Below are 14,819 nucleotides of genomic sequence, written 5' to 3'. Positions count from 1 at the left end.
TCATTATCAATTGGACCAATCAGCACCATTGTTAGAATAATTTCACCACACAAAAAAATTGGGGTGAATTATTTGCAAACCTCCATTCTGATAGGTGATTAAAGTGAAAATATTATGTAATTGACCAATCAGAGGCAATGTTATATCGCCAGGTAGTGCTCAGGGGGTTAAGGATCTGCGAAGTGTTATTTTAACCTGTGCCAATGTCCGTTTGGGCAGCCGATGGTTTAGATGTAATTTGTTACTGATAAGTCTAAAACAACATGAGAAAACTCTGACAAGCAAAATTGACAAATTTAATAAAGTATAAAGGAATCAGCGTTGACAACTGGCAGTGTTTACGTGCATACAGAAGAAAAGGTCTCTTTACGGGTTATTGTTATTGTGTTCATTTCTCAAATGGTTATGACAACTTAATAATGATATCTGGAAGCCCTGAAGCATTAGTTTCAAATTTTAAAAGGACGTATTATCTCGCTAACATGTATCAGAAATTTAATTAAAGATTTGATAGATGCTTTAAAAAATCTGTTTGTGTGGAAGATTTTTTTAGAATTGTTCTATTAGCATGATTTATAGTGGTAATGTGTGATATTATAGTACATTTGTTTAGTAGAAGTATTGATATTCCTGATCGATGCAACATGTGGTGCATATCACAGACCATTAAGCTGAAAGTGCAAGTGGGTACCAGTCGGAGAAGATATATCTTACACTTCCCAACCCATAGTACATTTCTCCCATAATAATTTTCTGTACTGATTTGCTATTAAGTGCAACATGGGTCGATAGTGATGTAATGTACCTCATTTGCATCCAGATGTTGCAAAATATGTTTATTTCTTGACTATCGACCCATGTTTAAACCAGTTTATTCTCAGCATGAAAACAAACTTAAGGGAACCTGTATGTAAAGTAATGGGAGTGTCATTTGATGAAATGAGGTAATATCATGTTGCAAAGGGTTCTGGGAAGGGTAAGGTATCTTCTGTGGGTACCAGTATCAATATTTGTGCGATTTGAATCTTTCCTGCTCTAAATTAAAAATTATACATTAGGCAGTGGCGTAGCCAGGTGATCTACAGCCCCCAAAACTGAGTTTCATATTTTACCAGAGCAGTGTGTTTTCAGTGTGATTTTTATACCTTAAATTTTCAACACACATTGAACGTTTTTTTGCTCATTTTTGTCCAATTTTGCCTTCCTGACAGTCGCCTTGCTCCATTTACCCTTCCCCCTGAAAAGATTCCTGGCTACACTACAAGGTGTGAGTGAGGGTAATTTTAACAAAATGAAGCAGAATCCTGTTCTATACAATGTAGTAGTAGATTAAAAAGCCTGCATTTTATAGTTAAAATTGAACTCATTCAGTTGTTCATCATGTTCGTACATGTACTGTGGCATTTCCCTCGTAGGGTAGTCACGCCCAGACAGAGAGTCTGCGTTTCTTACATATATGCAAATGATGGAATTCTCAGGAAAGACCTGCATTATAATGATAAGATGATGTGTAAATTAGCTAGACTAATGTTTCCTATTACAAGGTAAATGTCAAGCAATGGTGCAAATACAGAAGAGGTTAGATTATTAGAAAATAATAAAAAAATACTTTACTGGGCTTAAGGGACCGATCGTTATTTACGGCAGGGGGGGGGAATGGGTGTTTTGGCAAAAATATCGACAAAAATTTCAGATTCCCCCTCGCGTCCGCTCAAAATTTTCGCATTCCCCTTGTTTTCCCAATTTTCTCCATTTAAAATTTAACAATCCCCCTCATGGTTCAACTAAAATTTCAGGTTCCCCCTCAAGACCACAAAAAAATTTCGTGTTCCCCCCTAAATTTACCCATTCCCCCCCTGCCATAAATAACGATCGCTCCCTAAGTTAGATTAAAAAGCTTTGGAGTAGAAAACTCATCCATCATCTATCCATCATCCTCATCTTAGAGACAATATGTTATCTTTTACAAAGAGACCCTTCTCATCATCATCCTTCATCCTTTTCATCTTCATGTAGTGATGTAGCATTTGTGTCTAACCTGTAATGAGTTTATACATTAAAAAAAACATCTGGTAGTGGTAGATATTTGTGTGTGTAGTGGTAACTTTAGGGTAAGGTGCCGATTGGCCAAAGAGTAGTTTTCATTGTCAATTAGACCAATCAATAACATTGTTAGAATAATTTCACCACACAAAAAAATTGGGGTGAATTATCTGCAAAGCTCCATTCTGATTGGTGATTAAAGTGAAGATATCATGTAATTGACCAATCAGAGGCAATGTTAGATCGGCAGGTAGTGCTCAGGGGGTTAATGCTGTATTATCTCTCTTTCGAAGCAACATGGGGCCAGACTCCTTCATGAATATTGTTGTTGTTCGGGGGGTCTGCTACTCCTCCTGCACAATGAGTCTGTTTACCTTTCCAGCATAAGCTGGTACCCATTTTTAAAATGTGCCTGGGTGGAGAGAGACAAAAGGGGTCATAAGAGCTTTGTCTAAGGGCACAACACGATGCATAGCCGGGGATCGAACCCACTACCCTGCGATTACAAGTTGGGCATGTACCGCTACACCACTGTGCCCCTTTTTTTTGTGTAGGGTAGTAAGATAATTCAAACAACTAGTATGAGCTTTTTTGATTGGGAGGGGGGCACCAAACCTAATTGATTATGCACCTGCAATTTTACAGCAAATTTGTTTGCATTTTTGCTTTGGAGGGCTTATGGCCCATATGCCATTGCCTACTACCGTAACTAGTCCACTAGTGACAGTCTTGTGTCAGAAGTTTGCATTAATGAGTCAATTTTGGTCGAGGCAGTTGATGCAAGTTGTGTCAGGGAGGGGGATAGACACTCAAGTTTCATACTGTATGCATATATATATATGACCAGAAAAACACAAAAAATGGTCCTTTTCACAGAATGAACGCAAATCTTTTTTTTTTTTTAAAGAAAAAGGGTTGTTTTTGAACTTATACATGTAGTTGATGTGTTTAGGGATAATTTTAATGTATCTAAGTTGTGCACAAAAAGGTGGCAAGGTTGAAGGGTGGTGTCATTTACATAATACATTATTGACAGGGTGGCAGCCTTTTGCAAAACAATATGTAAAATTAATAATGAAAAAGCAATTTTATTTTTGACAATATATGTGGATCAGCTTATGAACAAATATTTTTATGGAAACCTAAAGAAGTTCTTTATAATTTGATGGTATAACTTATTTCATATTTTTGTCCTTTTGTTTATTTGTTTTCTACAGGCTTTAGCTAGTGTATTAGATTTATCCAGTGGACATGTTGAACCCAGAATAGCACTTCAATGTGGATATAAAGCTCAGTACATAGATACCAAATCAGGGAGTTGGATCACAGACCAAACAGACGAAATAGGAGGATGTGTGGATTCACTTAGTAGAGAAGAAATTGTCAATATCTGTAAAAGGGTAAGTCGCACATGTGCCAGGACATTGCATTTGAACCTGTACTGTACTATCCAAGCATGGACACATAATCATTACACTGGGTGTCAGAGAAGAATGGCAGTTGCGCTGGCCCTGTTAATGAGCTCACTTCATGGAGCCAATCTGCGCCAATCAGATTATCGGTCTGTAATTGCTATGATTGTCAGACGATTGATTCAGCCAATCAGAACCTCACTTCCGTGTTTACACGCTGCACGGTCTCGGAAATGTAAACAAGTGCTGTTCTTCTCTGACAAAAACTACAAGTCAATTTTCTTACGGAGGACATACATCACACTTTACACACATAAAAATTGAAATAATAACCCCTAATAGAGGTCAGCTCAAAATACACAGTTTGCAACCTGTTGCACATAACTGTGAACCGAGGACATCCTCTGTTCTGTGGTTGTGATTAAAATATAAATGTCCTCGCTTGGAGGTGCTTACAAATGCACACATACTGATGAAATAGGAGGATGTGTGGATTCACTTAGTAGAGAAGAAATTGTCAATATCTGTAAAAGGGTAAGTCGCACATATATATGTGACGCATGCACATGCATATGCCAGGACGCAAATTCTTTTTCCGTATAAGGGAGCCCATTTAAGCAACTGTATATATATCGTGTCCCGCACAACCCTATTAGGGTTAGGGTCAGGAAAAATAAAAGTTTTTCCTATTCAAATGTTAACTACTGAAAAAACTATTGCTGCCAGGACATCACATTTGAACCCATACTGTACTATCAACTGTGGACACATAATCAATAAGTCAATTTCCTTACCGAGGACATACATCACACTTTACACACATGAAAATTGAAATCATACTGATGTGCTGCGTTGGCTTGGCATGGTTTCTTGCATGTACATATGCGGTATGTTGATCGTGGGCGTAAAAGTATGTACACGCACCAAGTTACGCTAAGCTAATGTAGAACACGCTAAACTTCAAAGCTAGTGCCGGTGACTCGAGGTATATGGACTATAATAGAAGTCAGCTCAAAATACACAGTTTGCAACTTGTTGCACATAACTGTGAACCGAGGACATCCTCTGTTCTGTGGTTGTGATTAAAATATAAATGTCCTCGCTTGGAGGTGCTTACAAATGCACACATACTGACTAGACAGATAAAGTAGGAGGATGGCATCACTTAGTAAATAGTAGAGAAGAAAATAGTCAATATCTCTAAAAGGGTATGTCACATAAACATGTTCATGCATACACACACAAACTTGCACGCGCGCACAATAACAACAAGATGTATTTCTGATGTTGTCATATTAGAATTATTCAAATGGTAATGTTGACTTGATGTTGATATAAACAAAATATGTAAATGTACCAACAAACAAACAAACAAACGGATGCATACACATGAATGCAAACACAAATCCTATGAGCTGCAATACTCCATTCTCCATTGCATTTTATTTTCAATGAACATGTCTATGAATCGAAACGTGTAAAAGATAACCAAAGAACTGCCAATGGGATTTTAACGGAATATGAGAACATCAAGTTTCGATTGAAAAAGGACACTGAATGACTAGAGGAATAAACAAACAAGTAAACAAACTGCCAGACACTAAAAAGGAGCCACAACATGCTCATCTATAAAGGCACAGTTCTTTAACCCCAATACATTTGCACATTCAATCATTCATTGAATGACCTTTGAAAATTTGGGTACAAAATCATACTCTGAAACTTGAGGTCAAATGTTTTTGCACTGTGATTGTTTAATTGAGGTTATTGAACTATGCCATTGGGATGAGGCCATTGTGGTAAATTATAGTGAGATTGTAACTTCACTGATGTTTTGTTCTCTTCGGGCAGATGGTGAAACGAGGATATTCATTAATGCTAAATTAAAAATGTGCAATTGCCATGTTCAAATCGTTTCATGTTGCAGTATGCATCAGAATTTAGATTTGACCAGGTGAAATATCTAAAGAAAACTCATCTTCAGGGATTGTCTTTTTGAAATTGCAGGAGAACATTCAATAGCTCTTCTGGAGCCTTCAAGGAGAGCTGTTTAGAGCATTTACAATAGAATGTAAGGAGAGAATGGTCAACTAAGGAGAGTTTAAAAATCACTCTCCTATATCGTATTTAAGGAGAGCAGTAGAGAGCAATTATTGCTCTCACTCTCCTCAAAAGGCAGTCCCTGTATCTTCCTTCTCCATTTTGAATATATCTCTGTTTGTCAACCATTTATCTTCAATTTTCTGTAGCGAGTTAATTTGTTTTAAAAGTCAATTTTATATGAAGGGCCCCCTCCTTGCATCTCTTAATGGCATTACACGATATGACCATTAAGCAAACCATTCCAGACAGGAAACGGACTTTACAGGAAACTTTCCCCGGAGGCCAACTTGAATTTTCTCTTATATAGTTAACTTAACTCAATTCCCCGTGCGATGCATACGCTAACAGTGACAAGTACGAAACGATTTCAAACGTGTCGCATGCACACAAGGTACTGTGAAAGTAGTGGTCATTTTTGTGTTTATAATTTTTTGTGCTTTTCTGATTTTTGAGCTAACTTTGCTTGTGATCTTGTGTTTTCATAAATAGACCTGTCACCTATGCATAAAAGAACACATTCGCTCGTTTGTATTTTCGCTATAGCAGCTTGGAATGCAAAACGTGTGAAAGTTAAACCCCTGCGAACATTTCCTGATATTGCACTTGAATAAACAGGTTGTGAAAGTATAGATGAGGGGGCCTCAGAGATTGGTATGTTGTGTCTGAGAAACTGTAGCATTGGACTATTCCAGTTGAAATCCATACACCCCCTATGGAAGACACTACCTTAATCTTCCACACAGGGAGTATGACTTTCAAATAGGGTTACCTGAATGGGTGACTCCATTTGAAATCTACACCCCCTGTGTGGGAGATTACGATCATATCTTCCATAGGGGGTGTATGGATTTCAATTGGAATAGCCCGTTGCTACAGATGGACAGAATACTGTGTTATTTGAGTTATTGATTTGTTAGGACATCGATAGGACGTAAAACGAGATGAATTGTCAGCGGCGCAACAAGGGATGTTCTACAACTGCAACCTAGTCTAAGCTAGCCCTATCAAGTTTTTCAAATAAGATTTCACATGTCTGCTCTACCTAGTAATAATGCTGTATCTGCAAATGAATTTGGAAACAAATACTGTCCTCTTACTTGGGAGGCAGGGTGTTTTTGAAGCAGTCCATAAGGCAACAAAAAAAGAAAACCCTGTTCTACGGGCCCGACCGACCCAGATTTTGAAAAAATTGGGAAAAAAAATTTCCTGTACAAATGAATACCGACCCAAATTTCGGACATTTCAGGAACAAATTTTTTTGTATTTTCTCAAATTGCAAATTATTTACAGATTTTGGTTATTTTTTTGGGTCATTTCCAAAAAAAAAGGTCAATCGACCGACCCTACTTGAAAGGTCCGTCCATTACCGTAGAACAGCGCTTCTTTTTTTCGTCAGCCTAAAGATGAATTTTTTGAGTAAGCAGGCTGGGCATAGTATTTGTACTCTTGGTGTGTCTGAGATATGAACGCTTTGAGGAAGCGGTGTCGTGCGTGCATCGATATGACGTATGCCAGCGCGTGTATACCAACGCTTTGAAGAAATGCTCGCATTTTGAAGCTGTGCCTAATGTGCACTCACATCACCAACTTTTATCTAAAGAAGTAAAAACTACTGTCTGGGAGATGACTCTTTTTAAATAAGTCCTTAAAGATGCTGTATTTAGAGAGAGTAGCTTCTATAGCGAAAATTTTATAGCGTTTTTTATTTACGAGACGCATTATGTTGAATTAGTCTGCCTAGTAAGAGGCACTATCAGTGTATGCATTATTATTTTACCTGCAGATTTTAATGCATTTTATTTAGGAGGGCAGATGTGATGAGATTTTAAAGCAAAATAAAGCATTTGTCGCAAAAAATAATTGACTATGAAAAACTCTTATCTGATGCGAAAATATTTAAATATCCAACTCCAAGGAATCAAAATTCCAATTTTTGAAAATTTAGGAAGTATTAGCATAATGTATGTCCGAAATTAATGATATAAAATTAAAATGGCATATTTGAAATTGTAAACATTAGGGATTAGCATTTAAAAGGATATTACTGGGGAGGGGGGAAGGAGGAAAAAAAAGAAGAAATTATTCTAAACTTGTTTTCATTTTTGAAAGGAAATGCTAAAATTTAGGACAGCTTCTTCTGCAAGTTTTTTAAATAATATGGGTCATTGTACTTAAAATGAAAAGAATGTCTATTAATATCAAAATACCCATTGTTTCAAAGCAAAGCAGGAAAGATGGTAGATTTTGAAAGTTTCCTGTGCGGACAAAAAGGAACGGACATATTCCAAGGGTCAACAATACATCAGGCACCTGTCGTCTTGACTTTGGCCTTGGATTTGGAGAGAAAATGGCCGTCTTTTTGTGGCCTCTTTCTGACTGTCACATCGCAGCTAGAGGCACTAAATAGCATGGCTAGCTCAGTGTGGAATTGGATGTGATGTGGCATTGCTAGGAGGAACTGATAGGCTTAGTCAATTTGAATAGCTGCCATTTGTGATTTGTTGTTAAATTCATTGTACCCTGCATCAGACATAGAGCAATATGATAAATTGGATATACTGAGCTGGAGAAGGGGTTGTCCTTGTTTGAGGGGAGGCTCACAAATAGGAAAACATTGGTTAATTTTGTAAATGATTTTCCCGGATGATTTTGCACGAAACCTGGGGAGTGAGACCCCCGGCCCCCGCACTCCCTTCATCCACGGGTATTCATGCTCGTTGAAAATTTAGCGAAATAAAGGGTTGTACTGTTTTCAGGTGAAGAAGTGTGATTCGCAAAACACACAAAAAAGGGGTGTTAGCGAAATTGACAAAAAGGCTATTTTCATCGAGCAGCCTACGCGTTTCTGCCAGAAAAGGGTATATTAAAATATCGTTTTAGGGAAAATAGGGGTATTGTCGAAGGACAAATAATTCGCGAAATTGCTAAAAAAAGGGGTGTTTTTCCCAAAAACTTAGCAAAATGAGATGCAAAAGGGGGTGTTTTTAAAGTTCACCCACAAGCATGAATACCTGCGGATGCACGGAGTGCGGGGGCTGGGGGAGATTGCAAACCACTCTTGTGCATGAAACTGTATGAATTATTGTTTTTTCACTCCCAGCAGCTATTGTACCATCATCTATATCATCATGAAATGCTTAGAAACTCTCGTGCTGATATTTCTGTTTTCATTGCGGGATTGTCAATATCACTGTGATTAATTTTGAATGTCAAGTTCATATGAGATACACCGCAATTAAATAAGATATAAATTTGGAATCAAATTTCTTTCCATATGTTGAGATGGGATAAAAAAATGAGCAAGTCGTCAGATATTTATGTAATTTGAGTTGGTTTGTAAGGGGACTGCCTTTTTCTTATTTCACTGTGACTGAAACCAATTAAATTGAATTTTTGAAGATTATTTGAATATTTTAGGGAGACATAAATTGTACATATTTTTATCTATGGGTGGTGTTATGTAAATTTAGAAACTCCTGTAGGACCCTCAAAAAGTAAAACAGAGAATGAAAGGAAAAAAAGAGGGAAAATTTGGGACCTCTATAATAGTGCAATGATGGATGGATACTAACATACTTTTAAGAATTTCATAATTTATATATTACCAAATAAAACAATGATGTTGTCTATCAATGTTTTTTTAGAATCCTAATAATATTTGAAAGAGAGAGGAAGATACACAGACAATACATTTTTCAAATAAGATTTTTTCAATATAAGGAAAAAACCATTCTTGGCAACATAGCTCTGTTTCCAGTTGAGTAGGCTTTCTTTAGGCTTCTCAGCTTACATAAAATCTCAGAATCAATGGTCTGCCTAAAGTTGTAGTACATCGACCGTCCGTCAGGACTATGTGGATGTACGTGCAATTTGTATTCCCTGTAGCACTCAAGCCTGACAGCCACCGTAATGGACAACTTCTGGTGGATATACGTCCCTTACGCGTATCCCGTCTTCAGTCTTTATCTCTGTCAAAATCAAAAATGTCACTTTCAACAATGACAACCCTTAGTTTGGGAGACATTGGCTGATTTATCTCACCGCTGTTCCAGTTGAAATCCATACACCCCCTATGGAAGACATGACTTTAATCTCCCACGTAAGGAGTGTGAATTTCAAATGGAGCTCTCTGAAATGGGTGATTCCATTTGAGATCTACACCCCCTGTGTGGGAGATTAAGGTCATGTCTTGCATAGGGGTTATGTATTGTAAGTGGAATAGCCTATTTTCAGAGACAGATACTCGAGTGTGACGGGGAGGAAATCCTGGAAAATTAAATGAGATTTGAGACAAATTTGTTTGAATTGGAGAGTGCCTTACTTGAGATGATTGAAATATGGATATGCATGTCCGATCGGGCTTTCCATTGACTAAGTAACTGTAAAATTGTTTAAATTGGAAAAATTAATCCCCGGCAGAGCTACTATGAAAAGAAAAATGCAAAAAATTTGTTTTTTTTACATATAGATGACCTTCTCTGATTTAGGTAAGAAAATTCAATTGATCGCAAATTTACAAACAAGCAAAATAGTTTAAAATTGGCAAAAATTACACAAATTCACAATTTTACAGTAACATGTACAAGGTTTTGGTAAATTGCAATCTGCTTCAAAATGTAGTTTATCATAGATTACGATTTTTAATGCAAATTATGCAAACTTTAAACACCAGGAATGTCAGTTAAATTCTTTCAAGATCATGGTCATGTTGCAAAATTTAAAATTGCTATTTTGTAACAAACTATATCCCTCTGTGTGCCCAATGTGCGTGCATGATGCCGTGAACACGATGTGAGTTAACTCGAAGAAATTTTATTTTTAAAACGCTGCCTGGATACTCTGTCATGTAATTCAAATTGAAGTTGTATTAAGTTTCAAATCAATAATGGTAGCAGAAATTGCACAAATGAAATCAGTGATGGTACCATGTAAAAATTATATAAAATTCATTCTAGAATATTTTATTCTATGATTTTTTTTTCTAACATGCGGAGTGTCGTCGCTATCAACCCTGTTATGTGGGCGTACCATGTATGTTTAATTGCGTACGGGGACCATTTGAAGCCAGTCAAGTATTTGTTGATGTTTTAATTGGGAATCAGAGAAGGCACTGTTGGTTACCCGCTTTTACGGAAAAGGTTTTGATTACAACAGTGTATGTAATGTCACCATTCCAACCTGTTGCTTTGGATTAGAAACTAGAAAATTCAGGAAGCGGCTTCTTGATCAATTTTGTCAAATTCTACTTGCAGATTAAATATAGAAATTGTTTGAATTTAAGTAGTGAATGCATTCTGGAATCTTTTATTCTAGGAGTATTTTTTAATATTATTTGTTTTCGCTTGCGAGTGCCATCGTGACCAACAATGTTTATGTATGGGTGTACGTAAATTGTAGATGTGGGGGGATGTGGACTATTTGAAGCGAGTCAAGTGTTTTTGCTTTAATTGGGAATCAGAGATGGCGCTGATGGTAATGTCTGCTTTCGTGAAGAAGGTTTTGATTTCAACAGAGTAAGTACAGTAATGTCATCATTTTCAACCTGTTGTTGAGGACTGCATGAAAAAAAAAGGGAATTCATGTCAGGAAGCTTCTGTCTGAGTTATTTTACTGAATATTACTTCCTTAGATAAAATATATGTATGAAATAGTGTGACAGGTTGCTTCCTGTATAGGGTATTGGGCTTACATTTTCAGCCTTTTAGCATATTTCAGTTTTTTTATTGGTCAAGATATGTTTTCTCATATTTTCATCTTTTTACCCCAATTTCAAGCTGTTTTTTTAAACTTTTTTTTGAGCATTTTCAGCTCTTTTCACTAACGGTCAGAAATTGCACCTGTGTCTCAATTGTAATTCTAAATGACAATATCCTCTCACATCACTAAATCACATTAAATAGAACATTAAAAAAATTATATAAAAATATCAGTACCGCAGAAGACGGTGACCGCGAACATGCCAAAGTTGCCAAAATGGTTAATTTCAGGTTGGCAGAAAAAAAATTGGTTTATCACAATTCACTGCATGTAGTATTATTTAGTAATTCATTGTGTACAATACATGTAATTACAGTATGCCATTACACTGATCATCTTTTGAGTTCCACAAGCCTATTACAAAATACAAGAATAGTGCAGCGCAAAGAAACCCGCACAATTTTATTACTATAATGGATTCTACAAGACAGCTAATTGCCAAAGTTGGCCTAGCTATCATCCATCTTGTTTTAATATGACACTTCTACAAACAGTATACCGACTAGCTAGTCGCACACTCATCCTACTCTATTATAGATTTATATAGATGGTATTTATTTTCCATTGTCAAGGTCGGATTATCTTGTCCAATATAGGAGATTACCTGACACAAATCACCTCGCTTTGATTATTAGTATCCACCGACAGTGGCAAATGAGAGTTAGTTTGTTATTATTCTATGCATTACAAGTTATATTTGAGGGTTTTAAAAAAAATTATTTGTGGTTTGAAACAGCTAAAAATTGAAGCCTGTGGATCAAAAATATTTTTAGGGTTTTTGAGTTGTATGTTAAAAATGTAAGAAGGACAAAAATTAAACCCCTGCAAAAATTTCCTGCAGTATTTGATTTTGTCCAAAATAGACCCTTGGAAAACAATTTTCTTTTTGATTAGAAGATATCTTACCCTTCCCAGAATCCTTTGCAACATGATAAATCCCCTCATTAAATCATATGACACTCACTTACTTTGTACAGGCTCCCTTTGTTTTCATGCTGAGAATATACTGGCTAAACATGGCTGGAACTATTTTGCAAGATTTCGATGTGCTCTGTTCATTGACGTACATTTCGTCACTATCGACCCATGTTGCATTAGATAGCAAATCATTAATCACATTGAAATGGGAGAAATGCATTATGGGAAGTGTAAGATATCTTCTCTGTTCAATACTCATTGACCCGTGATCCACCTTGATAATCAGCCACATCTTTTATGCCATGTATCACAGACCTTTGCAATTAATTTTAAAAGCCTATAGGAATACAAGTCAAGTTCAAAAGATGATCAGGTTACCATGGTAACTTGTCTACCATGACAACAAACCTTTATAGGTAGAATAATTGAAATAGGTGAAATTACAGGTATTGTCAGGTAAATACCATTTGTTTGTTGATCTGAGAGATAGTTGGAATAATCCCTGAAGACGGGTAACTAAATATATATGATCAACTGTCTGCTTTTGGCTGGAGTAGTTGATGGCCTGCTTGATCATTTTGCATGCTATGCGCATGGGAAAAATGTCTAGTATTTACCCGAGTATTTACCAAAATAATAAACTTGACTAATAATATATCGTTTGGAATTTTGATATGGAGACTTGTTAGATGTAAGGCCTATGCAAGTGATTTTAGCAAACAGGTATTTTTTACACAAATTTGAAAGTTTTTAATTTAGTCCTATACATTTGCCATAAGCTGAGACGGACCCAGTTGCGTTCAAACAGGGCCGTAGCAAGGTTGAAAAATATGGGGCGGGCGGCCAAAAGGCGAATATATGCACAAATTGAAATAAAGATATATAAAGAAAAACATAACAATTTTCTTAAAAAGTGGGCTGGTCATGTCCTCCCCAGTCACCCCTTCAAAGGTCACATATATAAATTGTGAGATTTCATCTGAAGACCCTAGATTTGAAAAATTGTCAAATTTAAAACAGGGGTGGAGTGGGGAGGGAAGGGGTCTGGTTGAGAGGCTTAAAATGGATGTATGATGAGGCAAATTTCGCAGACTACAATACAATAGTTGGAGGGCATTGCACCCCTGGCCTTACCTCACAGTGATACCCATTGTCAAGTGAGTCACTCTTAGTCTTCGGCAACATTGTTTCTTGACCATGCTTGCCCTATAGGCTAAAATATGTTGAAAAACTGCCTGAATTGACAGTTCTAGAACTGTTTTCACATAGCTGAAAAACGTTGAAAGTTCTTTTTTGGCCATTATCTGATCAAAATCAGGTTTAGCAGACATTGATTATCATGCTTGATGTACTACTTCTTGTCAGACAATAAGAAGAAGAGAAGGTGTAAAGAGGAAAAGTTCAAGGTCAAAACTTATTACTGGACCCAAAAAATGCAAAAATGAGACAGTTTTAGTGTCTGCAATGATATACTTTTTTGGCCATTTCTGATCAAAATCAGTTATAGCAGACATTGATTATCATGCTTGATGTCACAAATTATCAAATTGTTTCTTGCCAGGTAATTAGAAGAAGAGAATGTGTATAGGGGAAAAGTTCAAGGTCAAAACTTATTATATTACTGGCGGGGGGTGAAAGAATAAGAAAGTTTAAGTGTCTGCAGCATATATTCCTTTCCTTAAAGTGTTAGTCAAGAACTTCAATAATGGGCACAGTAGAGGCAAAATACTGTGATATTTGACAAGAAATTGCACGGTCAAATGCCTTTTCCCACACAGTAGCAAGTTGGTTCAGTGGATAAAATAAACAGGGGACCTAGCAGGTTGTTAGGAGAAAGAACTATGGGGTGCAACATCAGGTTTGGTGTGAATAGGGTCTATGGTGTGAAGCTACATTTTGTAGAGTGTGAATTGATTTGGGCAGAGATTCTTATTGGAACAGCTTGGTTTTAGTGGCACAGTTCATTTGAGTCCATTCAACTATCAATAGCTCAAAATTTGACCTCATGTTGTTGACAATGAGTTTGTGTACCGAGCCCATTCATTGAGTAATCTCAGAATGTGAACTGTGCCACTGAAAAATATGTACATTTAAAATCATGTTTAACACCAAACTGTTCAATCTTGTAAGGGCCAATCTTTTCATGTTCTGTTTTATATTTTACAATGTACATTAAGACCTACCATACCATTAAAACAATATTTATTTTGATTGTATTGTCTTACAATTTTTGTAAGAGAAGCAAAAATGTGTATAACACCCAGGGCCGGATTTACCATAGGGCCAGATGGGCCCGGGCCCAGGGCCCCCAAATTTTGGGGCCCCCAAAATTGCCCTGTGCAGTGTGCATCTTCAATTTTAGCCGAAAAATACCATGTTTTGGGGCAAAATAGCCTTCAAAAATTGCAAAATTTTGTGCGCTTCGCGCGTACTGGCCAGTTATATAGCAAAATCAGCTTCAATTCGGGCTAAAATAGTCTAAAATTGAAATTTTTTTCACACGCTTCGCTCGCAAATGTCTTTTAAGGCAAGTGCACTCAAGTGGCCAAGTTTTTAGATTTTATTAAAATAAAATCTAAAAACTTG

At 36.7% G+C, this 14,819-nt stretch overlaps 1 protein-coding gene across 1 annotated transcript in view; it reads left to right on the top strand.

Annotated features, from left to right (window-relative positions):
* LOC140169457 (amyloid-beta precursor protein-like) overlaps nucleotides 1–14,819 on the top strand; it is a 220,614-nt gene that overhangs the window by 29,557 nt on the left and 176,238 nt on the right. The window contains 1 exon segment of the mRNA XM_072192718.1: nucleotides 3,261–3,443. Within this exon segment, the coding sequence (XP_072048819.1) occupies nucleotides 3,261–3,443 (183 nt within the window).

This window comes from Amphiura filiformis, chromosome 14, assembly GCF_039555335.1.
Source record: "Amphiura filiformis chromosome 14, Afil_fr2py, whole genome shotgun sequence".
Taxonomy (NCBI): domain Eukaryota; kingdom Metazoa; phylum Echinodermata; class Ophiuroidea; order Amphilepidida; family Amphiuridae; genus Amphiura; species Amphiura filiformis.
Note: the sequence above shows the minus strand (reverse complement) of the source record. Positions and strands in the feature narration are given on the sequence as shown.